General features: G+C 47.1%; 1 protein-coding gene across 1 annotated transcript; it reads right to left on the bottom strand.

Annotated features, from left to right (window-relative positions):
• Nucleotides 1-23: 23 nt before the first annotated feature.
• On the bottom strand, nt 24-17,329 carry LOC308148379 (rap guanine nucleotide exchange factor 1-like; the record flags this gene model as incomplete). The annotated part of the gene is made up of 17 exons (XM_080521843.1): nt 24-1,247; nt 1,455-1,583; nt 2,474-2,571; nt 2,674-2,775; nt 2,870-2,948; nt 4,452-4,546; nt 4,645-4,729; nt 6,528-6,713; nt 6,813-6,905; nt 9,021-9,105; nt 9,316-9,391; nt 10,044-10,149; nt 10,822-10,907; nt 11,887-11,979; nt 12,488-12,634; nt 15,542-15,703; nt 17,270-17,329. 17 exons carry the CDS (start codon nt 17,327-17,329, stop codon nt 1,097-1,099), a joined length of 1,833 nt encoding a protein of 610 aa, XP_080377969.1. The 3' UTR covers nt 24-1,096.
• Nucleotides 17,330-17,578: the final 249 nt, after the last annotated feature.

The following is a 17,578-nucleotide window of genomic DNA, read 5'->3' as shown; positions in this document are numbered from 1 at the left end:
CTGTTTTTTGTTTTATTGGAGTTTTTGAGCGCCACAGTGTGATGTGTTGGTTTTGACCATTAATCTCTCCCACAAACAAAACAAAAAAATTGAAATGATTTACTACAGCACATTTTTTTGAACGACGCAGACACACACACACACACACACACATACGGGTCACTGAGGACTTCAGTCACACACACACTCTTTCACACACACACACACACATATGACGTGACGGGGAGGACGTTGATTGTGATTGCCCGACGGTTCTCTACACTTGAACACGGCACTCGATGATTCAGTATGACGTACATAGATCACAGCATCTTTAGTAATTTCATCTTTTTTTCTCTGTGTGTATGTGTGTGTGTGTGTGTATGTTTTTGCTTTGCTTAATTTTTTTGTTTTTTGTTTTTTTAGTGCACATTCGTATGGCACTTGGGAGAAGCTAAGCTCTTCTCATAAGCTTAAACATCCTTTTCGAGAACAAAAGGAGCACTGTATATAATACAATTCATAACCATACATGATTCTTACACAAAAAAAAAAAAAAAAAAGAAGTTTCAAAACAAACTCGTAGGTTCCAGTCTGTAAAAGGCCATCATCCTCTCTTCGGCGCGGCGGGCTGCAGAAGGTGACTTTGACGAAATGGCACGTAGATGAGGAAGAGGAAGGAGCGACCCGGGGGCGGGGGGGGAGGAGGGGGGAGGGGCAAACGGACCGTCCAGCCCGATCTGGCTCCGCCCACAACCCGAGCGCAAGGAAAGTTTCCCCGTCGGGTCTCCCTGTGTGGCTTCCTCTGGTTCCAAGCGCCTCGTAATCCCAATAATAATAATAATAATAATAATAATCTCCCGGAGCGGCGGCGGCAGAGGCGGCGCTCTTTTGTAAACCTCGGCGACGCGTCACTTGTTTCCAAGTTTTTTTTGTTCTGGATTCTCCCGTTGAGCTTCAGCGGATCGCTTTTCCGTCCGTCCGTCTCTCTCTCTCTCTCTCTCTCTCGCTCTCGTCTGTAGTTAAAGTGGAGTTAGTGTCATGAAGCACAGTTGGAGGTCAGAGTCGGGGGAGGGGAGGGTGGGTGGGGGCGGGGGTGTTGGAGGTGAAGACCCGTCTAGGTCTTCTCCTCGCGGTCCGTCTTGCGGCGGGTGATGTTCCGAGGCTTGATCTTCAGCGACAGCTCCCACAGCGCCTCCTCCGCCAGGTGGTCGCTGAAGTCGTTGAAGAAGCAGACGATGTCCTCGTTGCGCTTCAGCTCGTAGTGCCTGGACGGCCGGACGGCGTTCGAAAACAAACAAACAAACAAACAAAACGAGATTGAGACATCTTAATGAGGAGGGGGGAAAAAAGTGGGAGCACAAACAGACAATTTGTCGGCGTGACGGATGAGGTGGAAACGCCGGGGCGTCTCATTTAGAAATGGATGGATGGATGGATGGCGGGAGGGGGAGGGGGAGGGGGGAGGGGCTTACACTTGCTGGAACCGCCGCATGCTGTCCAGGATGTTGAACTGCTGCCAGCGTTTGGAGAAGTTGACCTTCCCTTCAATGAGGTCGGGGTTCCCCAGGTGGACGAAGGTCAAGTCCTGGAGGATGAGACCCCTGTGAGGAGGAAGAGGAGGGAGGGAGGAGGAAGAGGAGGGAGGAAGAGGGAGGAGGAGGAGGAGGGAGGGGGAGGTAGGAGGAGGAGGAAGAGGTAGGAGGAGGAGGAGAAAGAGGAGGAAGGAGGAGGAAGAGGAAGAGGTAGGAGGAGGAGGAGGAAGAGGAGGAAGAGGGAGGAGGGAGGGAGAGGAAGGAGGAGGAGGAGGGGGAGGGAGGAGGAAGAGGTAGGAGGAGGAGGAGGAGGAAGAGGAGGAGGTGGAGGAAGAGGACGAGGAGGAGGAAGAGGAAGAGTAGGAATAGGAGGAAGGAGGAGGAGGAGGAGGAAGAGTAGGAATAGGAGGAAGGAGGAGGAGGAAGAGGAAGGAGGAAGAGGAGGAAGGAGGAAGAGGAAGAGGAAGAGTAGGAATAGGAGGAAGGAGGAGGAGGAGGAGGAAGAGTAGGAATAGGAGGAAGGAGGAGGAGGAAGAGGAAGGAGGAAGAGGAGGAAGGAGGAAGAGGAGGAAGAAGAGGACATTCAGATTAATTTCAAGGATGAAAACAGCTCGTAGAAACAAACAGTCCAATACGGACGTTTGACAAAGAGGCGACACGATTTCAACAAATAAATTCAATCCTGTGCTTCTCGAACACAAAATACACAAATAAATAAATAAACAACGGAGCCGTGTGGAGGTTATTATTGGTGAAAAAGGTTTGAGCACTTGTACAAGTGGAATTAATGGTCCTGCATTTTCCCCTCAGAATTTAATTTAAATATTAGGAACTTAAAAACAAGTAAAAGTCAAGGTTTTTTTTTTTTGGGGGGGGGGGGGGGGGGTTTGAGTTTCTCGCTATCGGTTTAAAGTTAAAAATGTCCTTTATTGGGTACGATCCGAGCGCGTTGAACTCACAGGTAGGGGATGCAGGGGGGCTCCACCTCGGCCAGCGCCGCTCTGTACGCCCGGAAGGACGAGGAGCTGTCGATCAGGGTGCAGTATTCCTCCAGGCCCTGGGGTGGGGCGGGGGGGAGGGGGAGGAAATAAATCAATAAAAGAGAGACGATAAAAGACGGCGGGAGGAAAGACGTGACGCGACGCTACGACCCTCAGACCTCCGACGTCTGCTTCTGCCACTCCAGCCTCCTGATGGGCGCCGAGTCCAGCGCCGACAGTATGGCCAAGTACGAGTTGAAGTTATTCAACTTCCTCAAGTGCTGCGGAAGAGAAGAAGAGCGACGGAAGGTTCAGTGTCGTTATTATTAACAAAAGTGTGTGTGTGTTTTTTTTTTTTCCTCTCCATCAACCCACCTTCATTATCTTGATGAACTTGAGAAGCAGCTTCTCCCGGTCTTGAGCTTTCTCCTGCTGGATGATGAGAGAGCGCACCCTGCAGGAGCAGCAACACCGCGTCAACACCGCTTCTCCACACCGCTACTCAACATCGCTTCTCAACACCGCTACTCCACACCGCTTCTCCACACCGCTACTCAACACCGCTACTCAACACCGCTTCTCCACACCGCTACTCCACACCGCTACTCCACACCGCTTCTCCACACCGCTTCTCCACACCGCTTCTCCACACCGCTTCTCAACACCGCTTCTCCACACCGCTACTCGACACCGCTTCTCCACACCGCTTCTCGACACCGCTTCTCCACACCGCTTCTCCACACCGCTACTCAACACCGCTTCTCCACACCGCTACTCCACACCGCTACTCCACACCGCTTCTCCACACCGCTTCTCAACACCGCTTCTCCACACCGCTACTCGACACCGCTTCTCCACACCGCTTCTCCACACCGCTACTCGACACCGCTTCTCCACACCGCTTCTCCACACCGCTTCTCCACACCGCTACTCGACACCGCTTCTCCACACCGCTTCTCCACACCGCTTCTCGACACCGCTTCTCCACACCGCTTCTCCACACCGCTACTCAACACCGCTACTCAACACCGCTACTCAACACCGCTTCTCCACACCGCTACTCAACACCGCTTCTCCACACCGCTACTCAACATCGCTTCTCCACACCGCTACTTAACACCGCTTCTCCACACGCCTCCACATTTAACTCAAAACTCTCGAAAGACCAAACGCGACGGCTTCGACGCAAAAAAACAAAAAGATTTTTTAAAAAGCTGTCAGATGTTTCCCACTACAGTCGACCCTCACTGTAACGTGGTTCAGCAGATGTTTTATTTATTTATTTTTTAAACAAACAGGGTATGAACGTGCAGGAGTTGTTCTGCGTCCTGATTGGCTAAGGGACATGTCGACCCCCCCGTGTCTCGTGTACCCGAATGGCCAAATAACACACCGTCGTCACTCTGAAGTTCTGCATGTTTGGTTTCCTGACAAACACCCGCAATGTCCACAAAAACGTTAAACACAACCTTGTGTTTAACGTTTTCAAATCGACCGAGGTTTGAACGTCGGGAGTGTTTCAACAGGAGAAAAGTGCGAGAAGATGTTCATTCCTGTCTGAGGAACGTGTATAAAGTGTGTGGTGACGGGGTTCTACAGCCTTAAAACATATAAAATACCTATAAATAAATAAAAAAAAGTTCATGACTGTGGAGTTTGCTTATTGCGGGTTATTTTTAGAACGTAACCCCGCGATAAACGAGGGACCGCTGTGTTCAGGGAAACATTATTGACCACAATCGATCCTTTAACTCCAGCTTTGTTGACAGAAATTGACAGATTCTTTAAAATCTACAGCAATAAAAAAAATTTTATAAAATAAAATCCAGAAGACCAGACAGAATAAAAGTTCTTGGAACTATACAAGTTTGCAAAATGTCAAAATGTGCCACTTCAGAGCCGCGGAAGCCATTAAAGGCTAAAATAAGTGTGTGTGTGTGTGTGTGTGTGGTCTCACCAGTAGCTCATGTTGTTAAAGTGCTCCGTGAACTGAGTGAGGTTGGGGCTCTTCTCCTCGTTCTGCTCCTTCGCCCACAGCAGGACCTCGGGGATCTGCCGGCAGCGGGACGAACGCAACATCAAATTTAAATTGAAAATAAAAAGAGTTTACCGTCACGACTTCGGCAGTGGACAGTTTCGAGAGGCGTCACCTCGATTTTGTAGAAAAGTTCAGCGTCGAGAAGCGTGAGCTGGTCGGCGATCTCGTGGCTGCGGAAGTCGTGGAGCGTCCCGGGCCTGGCCGACGACAAACACAAGGCCGTTTTTAAAAAGAGAACAGAACACAGTTAAAAATATCAACGAGGCAATTATAATAATACAAAAAAAAACATGTAATATTAATATAATAGCCAATAATGTGAAAATGTAACACTTCTAGATGTAATGAACCAAATATTAACAGTCGTTTTCATTTGATTCGGGCAAAATGGAATCTTTTAAGATGCGTCACGTTCGACGTATCGACACTAAAATCCAAATTAAAACGAAGACGGGAAAAACATCGGCTCACTTGAATGGTTGAATAAATTTAGCCGGTTGGTTGAAATCATTCCTAATTAAGTAACAAATGAAGTGGGGCTTGATTATAATTAAAAGATCAACAGAGACATCATATATATATATATATATATATATATATACACATACATACATACATACATATATATATATAGACTCATTTTTCAAAATGATTAAATGTCTCAGACTGGTTTGATTCCCACTTATGACTTTTCCTACATCGTGTTCTCAAAGTGATGAATTAAAAAAAAAAAAGAAAATCCAGAAGACCAGACAGAATAAAAGTTCTTGGAACTTTACAAGTTTATGTGATATATATATATATATATATATATATTTTAAAACTCGTCTTAAAACACATTTTTATTCTTTGGCTTTTACCTCAGCGTGAGACTCTGCTCTGGTTTTAGTGCCTTCGTTTTTTATTGTTTTAACCTTTTATGTTTTATTTATTGTTTTAACATCTTATTGTTTTTATTTTGCGACTAATATTTTTATTTTCAATGTACAGCACTGTTTCAGCTACGGCTGCTTAAAGCGCTTTATAAATAAAGTTGAGTTGAGTATATATATATATATATATAGACTCATTTTTCAAAATGATTAAATGTCTCAGACTCTAGTAAGAAACTTACTTTTAGTTACATTACAGTTTTTTTTGCTTTAAATCACTGTTATGAAAAGTTGTAAAATCTGTATTTAGTTTACTGTCGACTTTCCCCCTGCTGTTCCTCTTCTGTCCACTAGGTGTCCCCACACAAGTCCTCTATCAGTTACTACTGACAGGCTCGCCTCCACCTGTCAGCAGCCACATGTTTCCCAGCTGTTTTTTTACCTCCTGTCTGATGAAAACTGTTTTTTTTTCCCACTTGGATTTTCAGTAATCCTGATTTGATTCTCACTTATGACTTTTCCTACGTCGTGTTCTCAAACTGATGAATAAAAAGCAAAAGCTGGAAAGTATTAAGGTTTTTTTTTTTTTTTTTTTTTAAAGCCGCTTATTATTCACATCGCCCCCTTTGAAAATGTGACTGTCAGGTCTTCAGTAAACATTAGAAATCGAGGCACTAATCATTCAAGAAATAATAGAATTTCCCAGTAGAAAATAGTGCCTGTTTAAAAAAAAAAAAAAAAAAAAAGTGCGAAATTAAAAAGTGTGTAATGACAGATGGAAGAAGAAGAAAAAAAAAAAAGTACATTTCATCTGGTTTAGTCACAATCACTGGTTGGACAGATTAAATAATCCAGGCACATAATTGATGTCATTTAGTTTGAATGTTTACTTTACTGATTCGAGTTTGTATTTCAGGGGATATTAAAGCCCCGGGTGGAGGATTCCACCCGGGAATGACTTCTTCGACAATTTAAATTCAGCGAGCGTCGTGTTGCGATTTCTGCCAAGTGCTTAAAAAAAAAAAAAAGCTGCTATCCTCAAGGTTACAAGACCTCATACTTAATTGCTGGAATTAAAACCGTCGACGCCGGCCGACGTCCCGTGTGTCTGGCGCCACGTTACCTTGCGGAGACGCCGCGGGCGGCCAGGGGCTTGAGGGAGTTGGTGTAGCGCAGCAGCTTCTTCTGCTCCACCTTGTCCAGGATGTTCTTGCGGAGGACGCGGGCGAGGCTGAGCTCGCCGTTGCACACCAGCGTGAACACCAGGTCCATGAGCTGCTTCAGGATGTCCTCCGTCAGCTCCACCAGGCTGCAGGACGGAGGAGGAGGAGGAGGAGTGAGGTGAACAGATCGGAATGGGGGTATTATTTTTTAAAACGCTCGTCGGACCGCCGCGCTCACAACTCACCAGAGCTCGTCCACCACGCGCACCAGCACGAAGAAGGTGTTCTTGCTGACGCGCTTCTTGAACGTGTCCGGACTGTGGCAGAATGTCGTGAATGTGCCGCGTGGTTAAGGGCCGTCGACGGCGAGCTCCACAAAACAGGATTACAGCCTTTTTTTTTTGCACACGTATGAAGCTTTAACCCGAGGACGTTTAACCCTTAGAGCAGGGGTGTCAAACATGCGGCCCGGGGGCCAGAAGCGGCCCGCCAGGGGATCTAATCCGGCCGCCATGTGATTTTTGAAAAACATTTTTTTAAAGTATAAATATGAAAACTGACAGAGGCTGATCTAAAAACACCAGATTGGCAAAAAATGGCATTCAAAACCGCCCTTGATCAGAACTTGACCCTCGACATTAATGCATCTGTGGAGGTCACACAACACAACACCTTTCACAATAAAACGAGTCCAACTTATGTGAAGTGATACTTTAGACACGTAAACTCAATTTCTAGATGATGACAAATTGTTTTAATCCTGAATAAGATATCCAGATACAGGTGACTGAGGGTTGTTTTTTTTTGCAAATATAATATCTGATTTCCGTTAATATCTACATTTCAGAATAGACTGGCACATTCTAGCAGTTACAAAAGGATCAAAAGAAGGAAAGACTTTGCATTTGTCCATATCTGCAGTTTAATATGTTACGTTTGACTTGTTGGACCCTCCAGAGGTCAGATTAGGTTGATGTGGCCCCTCAACTGAAATCAGTTTGACACCACTGCCTTAGATGCACACGTGGGGTCAAAAAATGACCCTGCGGGCTATTCTTCAACATCTTTAAAATGAAAAGTTGTAGTATATTCATATTCCAGGCATTCCTCATAAAACATGTTTGTGACATGAGCCCATTTGCATTTTTATTTATTTTTTCATTCATTTTAAGAAATTGCATCTGATGCAACTTTGACTGTCAATACTAGCGAACACAATACCGTGTTGCCTACCTAAATACACTGTTAGGTAACAACAAAGTAGGCTAATCTGATCACTAATTTGAGCACTAGTTTGATCACACATCATAATCTGTCAATGAAAAATAAGTTCATAAATGGAGGTAATACTTACATGTACGTTACTGGGTAATAATGACCTCCAGTGTGGTGAGACTGCTGACATCACACGTGTAAGCGGGACAGTATTGACAGTCAAAAGTTGCATCAGATGTGTAAGACGACATCAGATGTGTAAGTGAGACTGTCAGAGTTGCTAAGAATTTAAAGTTTCATAGAAGATTCCATAGGAACTGATTGTGGAGCAGCGGGGTCACGATACAAAAACTGCAATTTTCTTAAAATGAATGAAAAAAATACATTAAAAATGCAAATGGTCTCATGTCACAAACATGTTTTTGTTTCCGTTACCGTTTTGTAATATTTTAAATGGAATGGAATTCTGACTTCTTTTCTCTTTGACAAAATGTTCAGAAAAACAAAAAGTTTCCATCTCCGGAAAACAGGTTTGTTTTACCATTAGTGTGTTTATTTAGTGACATAGACCTTTTTTGAAATGTGTCCTTTTTTTTTTTTTTTTTTTTAAATCGTCTGCTCCTGTTGGAAGTGACACACACAGAGTGTGGTGATGCGTTTGTGCAACATCTCTCTGAGGTTGCTGCAAATGAATTGCCCTTGACGGATCAATAAAGTTTTCTGAATCTGAATCTGGGATCAAATGCGAAACTCATTAAGTTATAACGGTACGCAAACACTTCATCGATCCCAGAGAGACGTTCCTTCGGCCGCCACGCGAGGAGCTCCGACTATCCAATGGGAGGGCGTTTTGGGGGAGCCGGTGCCTTGCTCAAGGACTCCTCAATAAGGCGGGAGATGGGGAATCGAACCTGCGACCACTCCACCCAGCGAGCCACGGCCTGAATTTGAGGAAATTCTAATAAAAAGGTCGACTTCATTGAGTCGTCGTTACTGTAAATACCGGGATTTAAGTCGACTAAGTTGATTTTAAGTCGACTTTAAGTCGACTTTAAGTCGATTTTAAGTCGACTTAAGAGGCCAGGGGCGTCAACCCAAACAAGATCACAACAAAATCTGTCCAAATTAAAGAAGGAAGTCGAGCCAGAAAAGCGCAGACTTCTGGCAACGACAAAACAGAAGCTCGGAGTGACAAACTTGAGTGATTTAAAAAAAAAAAGAAAAAAAAAAAAGGATATCTGTAGTGTAGCTTCTTAATGAGGTCTTCTGGGGTTATAAACGTCCTGTACGTAGTCAGGAAGGCTTCACAGTACAAAACGAGATCTGCGGGGGAAAGAGGGAGAGAAAGTGCATCTCAGGCGACACGTTTTCGGGAGCCGGCTAAATCAGAGCTGACAAAACGCATCCTTCAAGTCCGCCGGACGCTCGCCGCCAACATCAACAACAACAACAACAACAACAACAACAACGTCATGCATCAAGTTTGTCCCGGTGACCCAGAAAACACGGCGTTGAGCAGCGACTGCACCGTACCTTTGCGGTCCGTCTCTGTGGCGTGGACTAGTAGGATGTCTCCCGATCCGGCGCGGACGTCGGGGCCATCGTCATTCTGGGGAGGGGGGCGGGATTCAAAAAAAAAAAAAAAGAAAAGAAAGGAAGATGAAGGACAGAGAGAAAGGGGGGAGGGTGGGGGGGGGAGATGACGTTAAGAGTTGAGGTGAGGCGATGCGGTCTCTACTGTCGCCGGCACGTTCTCCTCCCTCCTCCCTCAGCCCCCCCCACTGTCCTGCACCACATCCTCTGATGACGGGGGAAAAAAGTCAAAGACTACAGAGTGATAAAAAAAAAAATCAGAAGCACTGCAATGTCTCCCCCTGAATGTCAGCGCAGGCTGTAAATCCTCCCCTCCCCTGCAAATCTGATCTCCTCTCCTCCCATCTCCTCCTGTGGATCCCCCCCGTCACGCCGCTCCTCACCTTGTAGATTAGCAAGCAGCATTTTCACACATCTGTACATCAAGACTGCACCACGCAGGACAAAGGAGGAGGAGGAGGAAAAAAGGAGGAGGGTGGCTTGTCAGTTTAAGCGCTGCAGTTTTAGAGTTTGGCCTCCAGAGGGCGGCAGCGGCCATCGCTGGCTGCATCTCGGAGAGACCCGTGACCTTTTGAGCCCCGATGTGGACTGACGGGATAGGATGTGCCGCTGCGCCGCACATTCCTTAAAAAGAAATTGAAAAAACGCAGCAGCGGCTGCCGTCTTACTTCTTGCTTTAGTGTTATCCGGCTCATGATCTCCTTGTGGTCGATGAGGGAGAGTTCGTCCACGTCTTCCTCGTCACTCCCGGCCGAGTCCGCGGACTTCTGCCTCCTGAAAAGACACCGACGCCGTCGTTTCAGTGCGCCGGTGATTAGGATCGTCTCCACGAATCGATGCCTCGCCATTAAAAATAAAAACCCCCACGGGGCCCGCGGAATTTAAAACAGTGCAATGTTATTATTTACTATAATATTCCAACATGTCGCCCTCCATTGAAACAAGACGTGGTACGACGTAAAAGAATAACATTATAGCCACTATTGATATTAACAGTGGGAATTGATACTGTTATTGTTATAACGAGAGTCGTATATTGTTCATAACCACAGTTAATAAAGTGAGTTGACGGAGCAGGAGCTTGTATAAAAGCGGCAGTGGAAGGCAGGCATATGCAAATTATCGTTTCGGTGCATCAATTTCTGCTGCTTTTCTATTGGTTGTTAGCAGGCGTCACAGAACCGACCACAGAATTTCAGCCACAGTCAAAGATATATATATATATATATATATGTTTTTTGTGTGTCTCAGAAGGCCAATGCCACAATGTCGAGAGCCTGAAGAGCTTTAAGCGGTGAAACAATTAATAGTTTGACAAACAGAGGAATGATTTATTGCTTCAGTTCGTCCAACATCAAACCCGACATGATTTGAAACTTTGAAGAAGAATTTTAGAACCAGATTTGTCTTTTTTTCCTCCCAATGAAATACGAACGCAACACGTACCTTTCCTTTTCTAAAGCCTCTTTGCTATTGGCCGACGGGGTCTGAGGGGTCTGGTCCTGCAGCACGTCGTCAGCTGCAATCGTTTCCTGATCGATGGAGGGGGGGGAAAAAAACAAATAATGAACGTGGGCGCTGCGGGATACATTGACCATCACCGGTGAGTGATTCCATGCAGTGAGGCGGGATGTCGATGAGATCGTATGAACCAACCCGGGATCTCATGCAACGTGTGTGGTGGAGGAGAGAATGAACGCTTCGTATGAATGTTCTGCCTGTTTTCACAGGAGGGGGGGGGGGGGGGAAATCTCCACCAGGTTTGAAAGGGTCGATGGGGAGGAAAATGCAGCTCCCCCCCCCCACTAACATGAGAAAACCCCAACAGATGAGTCCCTGAACAGAATGACACCAGCGCACCGACGTAGAGCGACAAATACAATCACACGCCCTCCACTCAGTCGTTCTCACACATTTACAGAAGCCGGAAATACACCTCGAAATGCAGAAGCTGACCCGTGGGAATACAGACACGACCACACGCACAATGTAAAGCTGCCAACACATGCGCCGATACTGTTATGGAGGAATGTTATTGGGGGGGGGGGGGGGGGGGGGAATTGAAAAAAAGAAAACTGGGGAAAGCCGTGGAGAATCCCTCGTCGTCGGGAGCAGCGACGCGGGGAAACGTGGTTAAAATGCTCGTTAAGAGTTGAAGCGCAGCCAGAGGAGACAGCAAGCACCAGCCAGGCAGTCAAAACAACACACACGCAGACATTTTTTTTTTTTTTTTTTTTAAATAATATGTCCCACAAACAGCAGCCGGAGCACACGGCTCCCCTTTAAGCAGGCAAACCCGTGAACCTGAAGTCATGCTCAGTCTACATTTGCATTCCATTCCAGCGCCGTCTGTCCAGGGGGACGAATCAATGGTCGGTGCGACGAGTGGGAGGGGCGACATTGCCCCCCCCCAAACCCGCCGCATCCGGATTGATCCGCACACCGCCCCGAAAAGACGGGACGTGCAAATGGATATTTGGCCTTTCGCCCGTGGTGGTCAAAGCTACTTACTCTGAGGGAGAGAGGCAGATCCCCATTGGCCTGGCTGGAGGAGTACAAGTTGACGTACTCCCCCTCCCCGCCCTCGTCATTCGCGCTCTCGCTCTACGGGGGAAAAGAGGAGGGACAACAGACCGAGGCGTAAGGCGGCGGCGGAGAGAGGGTCGCAGAGCGTTTTTGCTCAGGGTTGCAGCAGACATGGGAGAGTGACGGTGTGGAGAGGCAGCAGCTATAGCCTGTGGTGTTTTGTTTGGGTTTTTTTTTTATACCCTCTCCCTCCAGCTCTACGTCCTCGTGGCCACCAGGTGGCACTGGAGTGCATGGTTTCGAAGGGGAACGGTATTTACTTGCAAGAAGAACATGCAGTGCAACATGCTCCACTGGGATTCTTTTTTGAGACCAACGATCAAGACGGCAGACAGCTTGTGGGCAGTGAGGATGACAACGAGATGCCACTGAGTGGATGAGTCAACGATATTGTCACATGAACGACACCAAACGGCTGTAATCGGATGCCAATCTGCGGCAGGGGAGGTGGGAGGGGGGGGGGGTGTGGGGGGTTCCAGAATCACAGTTTATCCTGCTTCCGACGTCTATCCCGAGCGAAGCTCACCGCCGAGGTGTGGAGGGAGTCAGTGAGAGAAGACTCGGAAGGAAGACAGACGGCCACAGAGCCCACTGAGCCAGCCAGGGAACCGTTGGGCCCGCCCCCGCTGCCATCCAGAACGGTGGCATTGGTCAAGGCAACCTGGTCCGAGCTCTGCGATTGGTGGAAAGAGTGAAAGCGGGGGGGGGGGGGGGGGGGGGGGGGGGAAGGAGGAAAAAAGGAGGAAAAAGAAAAGAAAAGACAGGACTAAGAGATCAGAGAGGAGAAAAGTAGAGCAGGTAGCAAAAAGAAGCGTTGAACAATAAAAGGAAGCAAAGGGCGGGAGAATGGAAGAGTTCGCCCGCATTTCGCAGGACGTCTGCTAAAAGCCTATAGGAGGAGAGGAGTGACGGGCCTGAACATGAAATGCAACTCACGCATACTTCTGGGAAGAAGAAAAAAAGATTTTTTTTTTTTTTTTTTTAAATGCTAAAGCGGAACCAGTGACGAGAGGAACATCTTCCACTGAGATGACACGGAAGATAATGAGGCAGAAATGTTGAACAAGGGCAAAACGGATAAGCTCACATCAACCGTGTGTGTGTGTGTGTGTGTGTGTGTGTGTGTGTGTGTGTGTGTGTGTGTGTGTTTGGACAGGAGATACCCTAACAATGTGGGAATGTGTGTGTGTGTGGCCGGCTCATGAGACGCCTGCCAACAGGGAGGCAGCGGCAACCTGTTTTAACACGTTGCACATACCAGTCCTGTTTCAGCACACCGACGGAGATTTGTGCATACACAGTTCACCCAACAGCACACACACACACACACACACGACACACACACACACACACACACACACACACACACACACACACACACACACACACACACACACACACACACACACACACACACACACACACACACACACACACACACACACACACACCACACGTGTCTTTTGTGTGTGTGTGTGTGTGTGTGTGTGTGTGTGTGTGTGTGTGTGTGTGTGTGTGTGTGTGTGCTGTTGGGTGAATTGAAAAAGGGCAGATAGGATGGAAACTAAAACCCCTCCTGCAGTCTCAAAACATAAAATGAGGAAGTCCAGATTATTAATAAACAGTGATTTCCTCCCAGCATATGCAAAGCAGCTTTGCTGCGATGGCTGTCCTCCCACATTGACAGACCCCCCCCCACCCCAAAAAAAATAAACTCTCCAAGGAGTTGAGGAACGCAAACATTCCACAGGAGAAAAAAAAAAAAACGACAAACGGGAGGTGTGGGAGTGTGTGTGTGTGTGTGTGTGGGGGGGGGGGGTTTCGGGGAGGGGGGGAGGCTATATGGCACGGAGCAGACGCGGGACGATGGAGAAGGAGGGCGAGGACGGCGACGGCGACGCGAAACCGGCGAGGAGAGGAGGGCGGGAAGGAACGGCGGTGGAGAGCGAAGGAAATGTGTTTTCCATCAGGTCCATCTGGTGCTGCATTCCAGCGGAGTTATCCTGAGGAGATCCACGTCGCGTCTCATGCACCTCGGGGGGGGTCACCAGGGGTCAAACCACCCAACCCCCAAATAACTGACCAGGAAGACGGGAGTGGACTAGCCAGGTCGCACTGGGGCGCGACCACCAGCTACACCAAGTGTTCCAAAAATCTACTAAGAAGTGATTTTTTTTTCTTTATAATCCCCGACCAAAGGCCTGAAAATCTCTGCGGGACGTTCCGATGAGCCGGTTTGGACACGAGAGTCAACGAGCCTTTGAACCGTCTCCAGTATTTTCTTTTCATTTTCTATTAACGATAAAACAAACCAGATAAGCAAACTTCATCCATGCTTAACTGTGCTCGTCTCTCCTGCCCCGCTGTGCCGCAACAATTGGCAGCAGCCAATAGTTTATTATCTCAGGGGAAAAAAACGCCCCTCAAACGCTGCGGCAGGACTCGAGAATCGAGAACATCTTTTTAAACCTTTAGGGCCTTTTAAAGCTACCTGTAGCAAAGGTATTGAGAAAGTGAAATTTTAGCGGAGAACTTTTGTTGTTTGGAAAGAACGAGAGCAGACGGAAGCAAAAGAAATGTCACGTTCAGAGAGAACTGGGTGATTGAGCCTGAATTTACAGGTCATTTGTGTGTAGAAGTTGTACGGTACCTCAGTCCTCCCCCGCTGTCCAAAATCCTCCAGGAAACTTCTATTCCCACGAGTACAGTATATTAATCCTATGTGCGATATTTCATATCGCTTTACATCAATGGACTTATTCCTTTTGCACCTTAATCTCTATTATTGTACATCTCTCATCTGATAGAAGATGAATATGAATGATAAAAAAAAAAATGTTGCTAGTAAGATTACTTATTTAACTCTTATCCAATAAACCAAAAAAGAAAATTAAAAATCTTTGTCAGATGAGTGGGGAAAAGCACAAATCAAATACACCTGAGGGCATCAAAAAGTAACCGGGTGGCACCAGATTGTGGAAAGGAACCCCAAAGAAAGAAAATCAAAAAAACAAGTGAAAGTTTGTTGTGGTGTTATTGCTTCCTGTGTGAGGCCCGCTGACTTGTTTGTGTGAGGCAAACTGAAAAAAGGGGTCAAATAATTACCTGTCATGTGGAGGAATGTTTTCAGCACAGCACACAAACACACAAACCGGGGTGGTGGTGTGGTGGTGGTGGGGGGGGGGGGGGGGGTAGAAGCTGCACAAAGCCCACCACAAAAACACTCACTAGCCACGCAGAGCACGCTTTAATTAATCACTAAATATCTAGTGTCTCTGGGAAATTACACTTTTTTTTTTTTCTTTTTAAAGGAAAAGCACACGGCAAAACAAAAAGAGCCACGCAGTCAAAACACACACGTGGATGGAGGGATGACTGAAAGTCAGGACCACACAGCAACCGAACGGCCCGACCCTTGAGGGATGGATCTGTTGTCAACCACACACACACACACACACACACACACACACACAGGTCAAGCCAACCCGGACCGGTCCAGGACCACACAGCACCCACGCCAGAGTGGAGAATGGGAGGGATGGAAAGGGAGGGGGGGGAGAGGAGGGGGGGCGCCACTCACCGTGGGTGTGGTCAGAGAGGCCTGGCCAATCAGGTAGGAGTTAGAGACGGACATGCTGAGGCCCAGCCCAGAGCCCGCCTCCTCCATGGCCGCTACAGACGGCTGGAGGTGGCAGGAGAGAGAGGAGGAGGAGGAGGAAGAAGGGGAAGAAGAGTGAGAGGCCTGGGAGGGAAACGGAGACAAAGAGCGAGAAGATGGGAAGAAGAGAGAGAGAGAGAGAGAGAGAGAGAGAGAGAGAGAGAGAGAGAGAAGACGGAAGTCAAAGAAGGAAAACGGGGTGTTAGAAAAGGAGGGGGGAAGAAAAAAGAAGAAGAGAAGAAAGTACAGTTGATTATAACGAGGAAGCGAGGCTGAATTAGAGCAGGTTTAATCAAAGTTGCGCAGAAGTGGGAGTCAGAAGTGGAGAAAGCCGAGGAGGGCGTCGGAGGGCGTCGCCTCGCCGGCTGCCATTATAAACAAACCGGGGAGGAAATGTTTTAAGAGCCAAGAGGTCCTCCTCGAAAGCGCCAATGTGTCACGTGAACGTGTGCAGGTCGCACACGTTCACGTCGAACTGTGACGGACCAATAAACCTTTTAACGTCCTTAGCTCTCGGGGGGGGGGGGGCTTTTACCGAAACCAGGCCAACTCTAAACAGAGCCAATACGATCCATTTCCTTATCCACGCAGCAGCTGAAATTACTTTTTTTTTGGGGTAAAGCCGTGTAAAGTCGCCAAAGCGTGTAAAAGCCTGGAACACGGGTTTTATGGAGGAGGCAAACAGGCTTATTCCACTGGGCCACGAGCTCATCAAGTCCAAAACATGAGGGCCAGATTAGGCCTGGCGGCGGGAGCGGAGATGAGTTTCAACTGCACGCTCAGACAAAAGAGTGATAAAAATAATAACAGTGAAAGAAAAAAAAAAAAAAGAGGCTCAAAATACACGGCAGAAAAGGGAGACAATGGACAGAGGGAGGACTGACTGCCACACAGCCACAAAGTCTATTCTCTTCACCCGGACTTGTGAAAAATGCACACAATCCCTCCCCCCCGGAGAAGAGCGTCCTCTGCTTATTGTCCACAAATGTCTCATCGCTTGCGTCCCCCACAGTTCGTCACCCTGTGAGAACGTCGCGTCTGAACGTTTTGAAACACGGCGGTTGAGTCTGAATAGAAATGCTGTGGGAACGAGCCCTTGAACCTGGAAACGGGTCAAACGAGTGAACATTTGTGCAGCTCCCTCGCCACAATATCGCCGTCTTCTTCTGGTTTTGGCGCCTGAAACAAGGCCCGCGGTTAACACGGGCTCAGGAGGTTTTCACATTTTGAAAGAGGAGATGTAGTTATTATGTCAGAGCTACTTTTTGCATTAGGTAATAAGACTGTTACAGGAATGGGGAATTAAATAAACCTTTTTTTTTTCTTCTTTTTTTTTAAAATGGCATCAATATATGCAGGATATATATAGAATATAAAACTACAAATCAGGTTTTTACCTATATCATAAAAAAGTTGACAACTAGATATAAATAATAGGACAAGGTTGACATCATAACATGCCATAAGTTCTATGTTTTGCAATAGTTCAGAAATCAAGAGTGAGTTTTTTTGTTGATACCAACCGAAGCAGCTCTCTGTTGTGACCCCAACACATGTCATAAATGAGAATACTTTTTGTAAACTACAAACCCCACCAGCCAGAGGTTTATGACCACTGAGGCGATTATGGGATGTGGGAGATATTCCCACACTGTGATGGCTGGACTTCGCCTCGTCCCGCTCGTCTGAGCTGTCCTCCTGCGTCAACATACTGAAATCTAATGACGAGCTTGGAAATAAGGAGTCCCTCAATTACAGAATCTACATCGGGCCGACCTATGGAAAAAAATGACTACAATCTCAACATAAAGCCAATTTTAATGACGCCTTCTGCTGCAAAATGCAGTGAAAATGTCCAACAAGATTCCTCTTTATAGCTGTTGCATTATGGGTGTTTTTGCAAACGCGCGTGGCTTTACGGCGACGTTAGAAGCGGAGGAGGTAGCTGGCTTTCATGGC

The sequence above is a fragment of the Blennius ocellaris genome (assembly GCF_963422515.1).
Source record: "Blennius ocellaris genome assembly, contig: SCAFFOLD_406, whole genome shotgun sequence".
Classification (NCBI taxonomy): Eukaryota; Metazoa; Chordata; class Actinopteri; order Blenniiformes; family Blenniidae; genus Blennius; species Blennius ocellaris.
Note: the sequence above shows the minus strand (reverse complement) of the source record. Positions and strands in the feature narration are given on the sequence as shown.